General features: G+C 38.5%; 1 protein-coding gene across 4 annotated transcripts in view; it reads left to right on the top strand.

The window, feature by feature from the left end:
- Positions 1 to 268: 268 nt before the first annotated feature.
- The window catches only part of dpf3 (double PHD fingers 3), a 46,446-nt gene continuing 34,591 nt past the window's right edge, over positions 269 to 12,123 (top strand). For 2 of the 4 annotated variants that reach the window (XM_079831450.1, XM_079831452.1), the window contains exons 1-2: positions 269 to 399; positions 10,041 to 10,201. In XM_079831450.1, coding sequence (XP_079687576.1) covers positions 368 to 399; positions 10,041 to 10,201 — 193 coding nt within the window. In that variant the 5' untranslated portion in view covers positions 269 to 367. The remainder of the gene's footprint in view (positions 400 to 10,040; positions 10,202 to 12,123) is intronic. The other 2 variants (XM_079831449.1, XM_079831451.1) reach the window with 1 other exon arrangement.

Raw genomic sequence — 12,123 nt, 5'->3', positions numbered from 1 at the left:
CACCAACCACAATAATGGACCAAGCTGCAGGGGTACAAATAAAGATCTAGTTAAAACTGTCAGATGAAGGTTATTTTGTAAAGAGGCTTTTATTCTGTTCCTGGATGTAAGAAAAAAAAATATGTATATGCAATTTTCATTAAATAGCATTACTTTATCTCTGCAACTTGCCAATAATATAGTGTAAAGTAAAGATGCTGAATTTTGTTTAAATAATTTTGACAGCTCTTGGAAGCTACGCCCAGATTCTGATTCCTAGTATTGTATTGGCCAGACTGCCGGACACTGAGGTCCGTATTGGCTGTTTTCTTTCACAAGGATCCCAAAGAACTCAGAGATTTGGAATATTAGGTTACAGTGTGGCAAAATGGCGACTGTCATTCAGAATCCGCTGAAAGCGTAAGTAATTATAAACATTATTTCCGCTCGTTTTCGAAAATGTGTTGTATTCCGCATGATTTGGAGTGTGTGTGCAAATCGAGTCTCGAAATAGAACGGTGGGCACCGTGCATTTTGTATTTCAAGGAATTATGTCCCAAACGAATAACTGTTTAATCCGCGTAGTTTCTCTTTGTGTGGGCGTGTAATGTATGTATACATATGTAAGTACATTTAAAGCGTTATGTGCGGACATTCATTCTGCAAATATGCAACGGTGTGTTTTAGCATTCAGCCTCTGATGGTCAATGTGAGTGCAGCATTATTTCGGATGCAATGCTTCGAGAGTGTAACGTTACAGACTCCGTTGACTTGTTTGCAGGACACCTAGATAAAGCCTTGGCCATATATGAAATCTGTCGGGACGAGCTGTCATATGACTGTACTAGCGTGCTGTATGTAAACTACTTAAATCGTAAAGGAATCATTTAAAGATCCAGATGCCACGCGGTAAAACGATTATGGTTCGGTTGCATTATTGTCCTAAAATGCCTATAAGTAGGGATCGAATAATTTCCCCGTGGCCTGGGGAGAACTGCTGGACAGATAACCCTGTCACGTATACATTGAGAACTGAAAAGTGGCAAGTTGCAGAATAAGTTGTTGGCTATGGGTTAGTATTAAATATGTGCCTTTTCACAGGAATTCATTAGATAACTTTCTTTAACGCATATATTTTATCGGTTGACATGAGATATACATTGATATCGTGTCTGGTGAATAAACGCCGTTTTAGGCTATGTGTGATAAAATATCTGGTAGGCTATGCTATAAAAAAAAGGGTAACATTCATTAAGTCAAGATCAAGTGATGGATAACAATGGAATTCACTGTCCTGTTCTCTCTTGTTTGGCTGTTGAATTGCAGAGCTGCTTTCTCCCATGTGACAGAATTCCAGCTTTTATTAGATTACATTTATTAGAACTTTAAGGAGAGGTCAGAAGGGTTTGTCCTACTTATCTGCATTTGTCAGTACCTTTTGGTTAAAATTAGAATAGGTGAAACCTTACCTTGTAGGAATTAGTCTTAAATATTTCATGGAGAAATCAAATCAAACACAAAATCAAATCCTATGTCACCCTTTGAATTGCACATGTGCAGTTATCTTATGCTATACCTATAACATAGTAAGTAGACAAAATGTGGAATATTTGCCTAAGTGCTTACAAAAGCTTTAGATGTCCATCTTAAAAATGGTTACAAATGACATATGTGTAATAAATAGTTATGCTATATATAACAGATATGACATGACTAGAGTAACTGTGTTATTTACAAATTGTTTCGTTTTTTTCCTTCGGTCGTGTCTTATCTTGCAAGTGAGATAGGATTGCATCTGGTGTCTCCTCACCAAAATAATGGTTGCACGCCTAAATTATAGTTACTTCAGTGATTCATCTCCATTCAAACTCAAGCTGATTTGTCGGTATAAGTGTGTACACTGAGGGGGATGCACCATCTCTAAATGCTGTGGTGGAGCAGATTAGCAATATCCCAGGATCCCTCAGTACCCATCTGTTCCGATGACTAGCCGCAGAGATGTCAGTGGGCAAGAGACAGAGCCCCATCTGCTCCAGATCATGGACATAAAGCTCCCCTCCCATCCCACCAAAAAGACATCAGGGGGTCACCGGGAGCAGGAAAAGGAGCCGTATACACCTGTCTGAGCACACTTTTATGTTTTTCCCTCTCCCCACTGATATTGTTCTAAATACTTTGCTATAAGACAGTAAGCCTGTTCACCTATTGTGTTATGAAAGAATTTGTAAATGTTGGATTTGGTTAACAAAGACTGTTGCTGGTGTAATTTGGCTGTGATTTTTTTTCTTCCTCTCTAAATCTCATCATGTTGCCCAGGCAAATAATGTGTTTCTTGTCTGGTTGTTGGTTGTTGTTCGTCGTGAATGAGATTACTTCCCAACGCTGTTAAGTACAAGTGTTCTTTTCTATGGAGGAGCAGTCATATATACCATGTTCAACAGCATTTAGCCTATTCATTTATTAGTGTCTGGAGAGTGGGGTCAGGTGGTTTGCGTTTGTTTCGTCTCATATAAATTGAGGGGGTGAATATGTGGGGTTTAGGTTAAGGCGTTTGCGGTTGGCTGTTCCCCTCCCCCCATCTTCGTCTGTCTGGATCGTCTGGATGCATTTCGCTTTCGCATTACAACTGCACTACAAACACCGTTGAGCCAGAGGTCTTTGTGTGTCCAGGAACAGGGGTTTGTGCTGGGATAGACCCCACTTCAAAACCCTCATGTTCAGCATTTGTTTTATTTTTTGCTTATGTTGAGTCTTTAAAAAAAACATGAAAAAGAAATGGATCTAAAAAATGAACTAAAAGGAAGGCATAATTTTGGTGCCTCATTTCATTCCATTCCATAATCCCTTTGCAAACAGTCTAGACCCACTACATCACCTTTTTTCCTTTTCTTTTTTTTTAAATAAATGTTTGCTAGCAAGCCACACAACTGCACACTCCAGGAGTTCTTCAAGCTCTTCTGGCCTTTTCTCTCTTGCTCAAGGCCCTTTTTTTTATTCACCGCTGAGAGGTTTCTCTCAGAAAATGAGCGATATCATGAAAGCACAGCAGTCTGATAGGGCACCTATGTTTAGCTTCCTCACAGCCTAGATTTGCTTCAAACTCTTTAAGACTGACTAAAGAGGTTCAGAGCTGAGCTGAATAATTAGGCATTGCATTTCCATTACAATCATACATTATTTCACAGATTCATAATAAACCATACAATTACAATTTCTGGGTACAAGCATGTTATGTGAATTTCCATTAGAAAAGGCTTCTTCTAAATACTTAGACTATGTGTTTTATACTGTGGGTTGCAAATTATGTACATGTTATCATGGCAGATAACTTGTAAATAGCGGATATTATTCATAATAAGAATAAATGTTTCTGAGCACCAAATCAGTATATTGGAATAATTTCTGAAAGATTATGTGACACTGAAGACTGGAGTAATGATGCTGAAAATTCAGTTTTAACATCACAGGAATAGATTACATGTTAAAATATATTCAAACTGATAAATGCAGCCTTAGTGAGCATATGAGACTTCTTTCAAAAACATAAAAAAACCTTTGAATGCTAGTTTATATTGCCAGTATTGACAGATGCCTAAAATTTACAAATCTGTATAGTGCATAATTGATATGGCACTGAAATATCATGCAGTGCTAAAATCAGTAGTCTGGTTACAGTTTATGCAATTAAACAAAAAGGCAATTAAAGAAGCCTGCAATTAATGATTTAAATTCAATGAAGTTAAATTGTTAAAAGCCTAAATTCTGTCACTAGATGATCAATGAGAGAGAGAGAGAGAGAGAGAGAGAGAGAGAGAGAGAGAGAGAGAGAGAGAGAGAGAGAGAGAGAGAGAGAGAGAGAGAGAGAGAGAGAGAGAGAGACTACTGCTTCTGTTTTCAGCCTCTTCATCTCCCCAGACATACAGAAAAGGAGCCTGACTGTGATGGATCACTCTCTCTTCACACGACTCACTGTGGAGGGCAAATCCCTATTCATATTAGCACCTCTCTACCCTCCGGTGCACTACAGACTGTTTTAAAATACCCATATGATCACATAAAATGATTATTCTATTTGGAGAGGTGGTTTACTTTGAAGTGAGAGGTTTTGAAGAGGTTTAAAGGTGAGGCATTTCTGTGCCTGCGGTAGACTGATCATTTCCTGACTGCCATTGGTCAGTGAGCAGAAAGCCCCGCCCCAAATTACCACCATTGGTTGAGCCAAATGTTTCTGTGTCGGGCATATTGGGATGTATTTTAGGCTGGGTATAGCAGGGTACTTTAACATACACGTTTGAAATGCTGTTATGTTGGACATCTGTTTGTGGTATATTTTTAATGTATTGAGATTTCAAGGTGGTTTGAACAAGGAAGCCCTGATTTTTATTTTATTTTTAAATCTGATACAACGTTTCAGTTCAATCAAATCTTGTTTACTTGCATCGATGAAAAGCTTCCTTAGGAAGTGCTTTGAGACAAGACGTCCCTGTGCCGGCCTGTTAACTAATGAAAGCTTAATCACATTTGGAGGGCCAGTTTATAAAGCACGTGTTTAATTGATATGCAGTGCTGATTATCACGGCGGTATGCATATGTATTTGAAAAAGAACAACAATTCTCTGAGCAACGCCTACCTAAGCCAATGATTATTCATGGACACCTGTCCAGAGAGACCATTCTAATTAAATCAAACTAAAGGGGTCATTTAAATATGAAAGACATCTTCTCCATGCTTAAGAAGTTTGGCTATGTTCTTTTGAGACACAAAGGAGACGCCCCTGTTGTTCAAGTAATATGAATATAGACGCTGGCTCTGCTGAGTAAAGGGGCCTCCAGTCTCTGAGTTACACACAAAACTGTGAATGAGCGGCAGCTCTGCTCTGTTGAATAAAGAATAGGTATTAATTTCCTAAGAGCAGCCCAGGCACAAAGCACATGGCTCAGTGCAGAAGTTTCATTTACAGTTTTCATAGAGGCTGAAACAGGCTGACAGAAAAACGGTTGTTTACAGATACCTTTGATTTGGATGTGTAAAAAACTGAATAAATGTTTAGTCTGCACAGCTAATTTCTTTGCTCTACCTTTCAGAGAGGACATTTTAGTGCTTTTGGTCAGCAGTGTATTTTTTTTCTACAGACAAACAAGTTTGTCATTTATATATGTTTTTTTTTTCTAAATCGGTTATCGAGTACCAATCAATGTCACTATTCACTATTTTCATGTTTGATTAACACTTTATGTATACATTTAAACATAGCCCAAATCAAAAATTTGATAGCTTTTGCATAAAATAATAATAATAGTAAAAAATATTATGGTGTGTGTGTGTGTGTGTGTGTGTGTGTGTGTGTGTGTGTGTGTGTGTGTGTGTGTGTGTGTGTGTGTGTGTGTGTGTGTGTGTGTGTGTGTGTGTGTGTGTGTGTGTGTGTGTGTGTGTGTGTGTGTGTGTGTGTGTGTGTGTGTGTGTGTGTGTGTGTGTGTGTGTGTGTGTGTGTGTGTGTGTGTGTGTGTGTGTGTGTGTGTGTGTGTGTGTGTGTGTGTGTGTGTGTGTGTGTGTGTGTGTGTGTGTATATACATTTATTACTGTTATTTATGTATATTATTTCATGTATTGATATTTAATATTAAATTAGTATAATATATTGTTGTCATTGTTGTTGTTAGTCCACACAATAAAAATGTATTTTGTCAAAATAAAATAATTCTTAATAATATAATAATTATTTTATAAAATAAATAATTTCATAGTAAATATACTATTGAGTATGAAATAAAACTACATTAAATATACATAAATATATAAATTATAAACATAAACAATTATAACACACATAAATAACAAAAAAATACAAAAAAAAATGTTTTTAGTATTATTATTATTAAAGGAAAGAAAATAAAATAATCATGCTTCTATTGTTGCAGTATAGTGATTATTTATTTATGAAATCTAAATTAATATAATTTAAAATAAGCTTTGCATTTTTGTATATAAGACAGTTAAATCAAATCTTTCAACGTGAATTGTAGTCTTTAAACCCTCTCAGTTTACAGAACAATATATCCACACAATGCTATGTTAGCTCAATGTTTATTCTAAAACATTCCAGTGTCACACAATCCCACAATTTTGGTGAGCTCACGTACATTGTTTTACTTGACCAAAGGATTTTACTTGACCAAAGCCACACTGTTTCCTGCCCTCAGACTTGTAAAACATGCATTATCTAGAAGCAAGCAACTGTTGTGAAAATCAAATATGTGACAGATTTAATAAACATCCCTTCTATTTTCCCCAGTCCATAACTAATTGACATTAAAAGAGTGAAGATCTCAACAACCTTCAAGAGACTCTCTTTATCCATGCCTCCAGGGAGAATATGTGTCTTCGAACACATCAGTCTAACTGTTTACATAACTGCTCCACTCTGTTGACCAGAGTCCTTGCTTGAGTGTAATACGGGAGGCCGTTTATAGTAAATGTTTTGTAGGGGGGAGGCTGTATGAAGCATGGTCTTCTCAGTTGAGCTCTTTCCTTAAGATGGTGTTGATAGACACCGTCATCATCAGCCGCTCATTGGTAAGCACTTGTCATCTCTGGGGTCTGTTATGGTTTTTTGTTTAAGGTGCTGAAAAGTAGTTACAGATCGACTCGGAGAGAGAACTTGAGTTGAGAGCCATCAGGGCCGTTTAGTCCAGTGGAGCATGTTGATGATTATGGTGATAGTGGCTCTCACGTAGGTCGTGGGCGCTCTAATGCAGGCCTCTGTCACTGCAACTTACATAATGACTCCTGCAGTCTCCAGCTGATAGCACAGGCATTTTGTTTCAGGGAAATAATGCTCACAGGAAGACCAGGAAAGGGAGAGCTGTGGAGGAGCCGGATAGCGGATGCTGGAGGAAAGAAGAAATGTAGATGTAATCTGGAGATTTTCAAGATAAATGACAAGAGAAGAATCAAGCAGATTATTCATAATTCAACGGCTGATCTGGGAGATAATGTTCTCAGTGTTTTTTGGGAAGAGACAGAAAGCATAAGGAATTTAATGATTCTGGGTTTCGATTTCACATAATATAAAGATGAATAGTTCATTTTTAGGCAACAGAACAATACCATGTTTATTCCATCAAGAAACTGTTATCTCTCCTAAACACATACTTTGTATATACACCGATCAGGCCTAACATTATAACCATTCCTAATATTGTGTTGGTCCCCCTTTCGCTGCCAAAACAGCCCTGACCCGTCGAGGCATGGACTCCACTAGGTGTGCTGTGGTATCTGGCACCAAGATGTTAGCAGCAGATCTTTTAAGTCCTGTAAGTTGCAAGGTGGGGCCTCCATGGATCAGCCATGTGTTCCCCAGGTAAGCGACGCACTCGCACCCAGCCATTCACGTGATGTAAAAGAAAATGTGATTCATCAGACCAGGCCACCTTCCATTGCAGTCCAGTTCTAATACTCACGTGCCCACAGTTGGCGCTTTTGGCGGTGGACAGGGGTCAGCATGGGCACCCTGACTGGTCTGCGGCTATGCCGCCCCATACGCAACAAACTGCTATGCACCGTGTATTCTGACACCTTTCTATCAGAACCAGCATTAACTTCTTGAGCAATTTGAGCTACAGTAGCTCATCTGTTTGATCGGACCACATGGGCCACCCTTCGCTCCCCACGTGCATCAATGAACCTGACGCCGGTTCACCACTGTTCCTTCCTTGGACCACTTTTGATGAATACTGACCACTGCAGGCCCAGAACACCTCACAAGAGCTGCAGTTTTGGAGATGCTATCTAGCCATCACAATATGGCCCTTGTCAAACTCGCTCAAATCCTTACGCATTTTTCCTGCTTCTAACACATCAACTTTGAGGACCAAATGTTCACTTGCTGCCTAATATATCCCACCCACTAACAGGTGCCGTGATGAAGAGATAATCAGTGTTATTCACTTCACCTGGTCATAATGTTATGCCTGATTGGTGTAATCAGTGTGGCATGTCACATGTGACAAAGGAAAAAGTCAAAAATGAAAATTCTGTCATTTATTTCCCTCATTTTGTTTCAAACCTGTATGACCTTTCTTTCTTTCAATGTTTGGATGAAAACAGTTGAAACACACAGTCAATGGGGACCAAAGCAGGGTATTTCATATATTGGTATTGACTGTGATTTAAAAAAATAAAAATAAATAAACAAATAAATAATACCATAATATTGTAAATAACTAATTTTGTTTTGCATCATTTTGAATTCTGGTTGACTCTCCAACACTGCAGGTGGCAGTATTGCACCTTAACACCGATTGCCACTAGTCATAAAACATAATTTTTAGCTACTACTGCCACACAAAGTCATATCTGATGACATATGAAAGCAAAACACTCTACCCACACTCAAAAAAGTTAGTTCCCTGAGTTTTTATTCAGGAAAAAAGACAGGGTGTTGCAGGAAGTGCCGATAACAACAACAGTTTTCTTTTTGTATGCTTCTGTACAGTTATGGTTACAAACTCACTCTCTGCCTCCCTACACTCGTGTTTTGATAATTGTGTAGTGAAAATCTGATAAAGTGACAGCCTTAGTTCAAAACAACACATAACATTCCAAAATGTAACTTTTTTTAAATTTTACATGGAACTGGACTGGTTGTCGATTCTTAAACCTACTTTTGGGGGTAAACTATGCTGTCAAATGTTAGTAGTCTCATTTGTCTCTCTCTCAGACCTTTGCTTTTCATACCTGCCTTCTTATTCTCTCCTGCTCCCTCCAAACACTGAGGCTCTTTGTGTCACTATGCTGGGTTGGAATACTCCTCTTTGTCCAACCCAGCATTCCTCACATATCTGTGTATCCTCTAGTCCAGAGAAAAGTGATCTAATCGAAACAGGAGGCAGTTATGAGGAGAGAAGCCATGCAGGCTGGCTCGGGTCCAGTGTCTCTTCTGTCTTTCAATATGGAAGTTGGTAGTTGTGTCTTGTGACTTTTGACTGCCTATAGGGAATCACACGAATGACAATGTAAGCATTTCTTCATGCAATAGAGACGGTGCTTATAACTAATAGTGCAACAAACTCAAACAGTCGGTGGGAAACTGAATTGTGAAAAGAAAGCATGACCCAGAGGCTGGACAGCACAAAATACAAGCTTGCTTTGAAACTGTATGGATGTATAGTGGTATTAGCCAACAGACATAGTCCTGTATTGCCGGCTCTTTAAACTTAAAGGGATATTTCTCCTAAAAATGAAAATTACCCCAAGATTTACTCACTCTCAAGCCATGCGAGGTATATGACTTCAAAACGCTTACGCTACGTCTGACGTCATTGTCACGTAGATATTTTACTTTATATAATCATGTTAAATATGTATATTTTTCTTACACAAATGTATCGATTTGCTTCAGAAGGCCTTTATTAAACCCCCGGAGCCGTGTGGATTACTTTACTGGATAAATAATGGATGGATACACTTTTTGGGCTTCAAATTTTGGGCTGCCATTATAATGCTTGGATTAGCCAGGACATTTTTAATATAACTCCGATTGTATTCATCTGAAAGAAGAATGTCATATACACCTAGGATGGCTTGAGGTTGAGTAAATCATGGGCTAATTTTCATTTTTCGATGAACTATCCCTTTAACAGCTCCATAGTCTGACTAATGTATGAGGGGGAATATGATTTCACTACATGCCCCTGGATCAACTTCTTTGTTGATCCCAGAACAACATTCCAATAAACCAACCAGATTTGAGGGACAAGTTTACAGTTTATGTCAAGTTTTGCTTACATCCAGGGTTAGGTGCTTCTGCATCAGTGTTATTCACCTATCATTTCCAGTAGGGATATGATTAGGACCACATTTTCAGACAGGAATGGTGTTCCAGGAACAACAAAATATGTTGATTCAGAAAACATGTCTTACTTGGCAAAATCATGGTGACCCAATGTATGAGAGTTTAGCATTCAATGAGGCTTTTAGGTACTAGTAATTATTAGTTGAAGGTCGCACTGACATAGTTTATGCTAAAACCAGGATTCCTAACCAAATGTGTCTTCCTCAGGCTTGGGGACCAGTTCTACAGGGAGGCCATTGAGCACTGTCGCAGCTACAATGCCCGCTTGTGTGCGGAGCGCAGTGTACGCATGCCCTTCCTGGACTCTCAGACGGGCGTAGCTCAGAACAATTGTTACATCTGGATGGAGAAGCGGCACCGGGGGCCAGGTAGCACTTTCAAAATGCATAATATTCATTTGATTAAAGAGTTCATACAAAAAATTTTCATTATTTACTTCGCTTCATGATGTTCCAAACCTGTATGCTGTCATTTTTTCTGTGGAACATAAATGGAACATTTTTGAAAAATCTTTACAAAACAGTGTTTTTTTTTCAATATAGTGACAGTTCATAGTATGTTAAGCTCCAAAAATGAATAAATAGAAGTGGTCATAAAATCCTATAAGCAAAATATAATAATATTATGGTATAATATATATATATATATATATATATATATATATATACATATATATATATATATATATATATATATATATATATATATATATATATATATATATATATATATATATATATATATATATATATATATATATATATATATATATATATATATATATATATATATATATAGTGAGGAAAATAACCCTGCTATTTTGCAAGTTCTCCCACTTAGAAATCATGGAGGGGTCTGAAATTGTCATCGTAGGTGCATGTCCACTGTGAGAGACATAATCTAAATAAAAAAAATCCAGAAATCACAATGTATGATTTTTTAACTATTTATTTGTATGATACAGCTGCAAATAAGTATTTGAACACCTGAGAAAATCAATGTTAATATTTGGTACAGTAGCCTTTGTTTGCAATTACAGAGGTCAAACGTTTCCTGTAGTTTATGACCAAGTTTGCACACACTGCAGGAGGGATTTTGGCCCACTCCTCCACACAGATCTTCTCTAGATCAGTCAGGTTTCTGGCCTGTCGCTGAGAAACACGGAGTTTGAGCTCCCTCCAAAGATTCTCTATTGGGTTTAGGTCTGGAGACTGGCTAGGCCACGCCAGAACCTTGATATGCTTCTTACAGAGACACTCCTTGGTTATCCTGGCTGTGTGCTTCGGGTCATTTTCACAGTCTCGACCCATCTTCAATGCTCTAACTGAGGGAAGGAGGTTGTTCCCCAAAATCTTGCAATACATGGCCCCGGTCATCTTCTCCTTAATACAGTGCAGTCGCCCTGTCCCATGTGCAGAAAAACACCCCCAAAGCATGATGCTACCACCCCCATGCTTCACAGTAGGGATGGTGTTCTTGGGATGGTACTCATCATTCTTCTTCCTCCAAACTCGTTTAGTGGAATTATGACCAAAAAGTTCTATTTTGGTCTCATCTGACCACATGACTTTCTCCCATGACTCCTCTGGATCATCCAAATGGTCATTGGCAAACTTAAGACTGGCCTGGATATGTGCTGGTTTAAGCAGGAGAACCATCCGTGCCATGCATGATTTCAAACCATGACGTCTTAGTGTATTACCAACAGTAACCTTGGAAACTGTGGTCCCAGCTCTTTGCAGGTCATTGACCAGCTCCTCCCGTGTAGTTCTGGGCTGATTTCTCACCTTTCTTATGATCATTGAGACCCCACGAGGTGAGATCTTGCATGGAGCCCCAGTCCGAGGGAGATCGACAGTCATGTTTAGCTTCTTCCATTTTCTAATGATTGCTCCAACAGTGGACCTTTTTTCACCAAGCTGCTTGGCAATTTCCCCGAAGCCCTTTCCAGCCTTGTGGAGGTGTACAAATTTGTCTCTAGTGTCTTTGGACAGCTCTTTGGTCTTGGCCATGTTAGTAGTTGGATTCTTACTGATTGTATGGGGTGGACAGGTGTCTTTATGCAGCTAACGACCTCAAACAGGTGCATATAATTTAGGATAATAAATGGAGTGGAGGTGGACATTTTAAAGGCAGACTAACAGGTCTTTGAGGGTCAGAATTCTAGCTGATAGACAGGTGTTCAAATACTTATTTGCAGCTGTATCATACAAATAAATAGTTAAAAAATCATACATTGTGATTTCTGGATTTTTTTTTTTGATTATGTCTCTCACAGTGGACATGCACC

This window comes from Gobio gobio (genome assembly GCF_949357685.1).
Source record: "Gobio gobio genome assembly, chromosome: 12".
Lineage (NCBI taxonomy): Eukaryota > Metazoa > Chordata > Actinopteri > Cypriniformes > Gobionidae > Gobio > Gobio gobio.
This window is presented reverse-complemented; position numbering and strand designations above follow the sequence as displayed.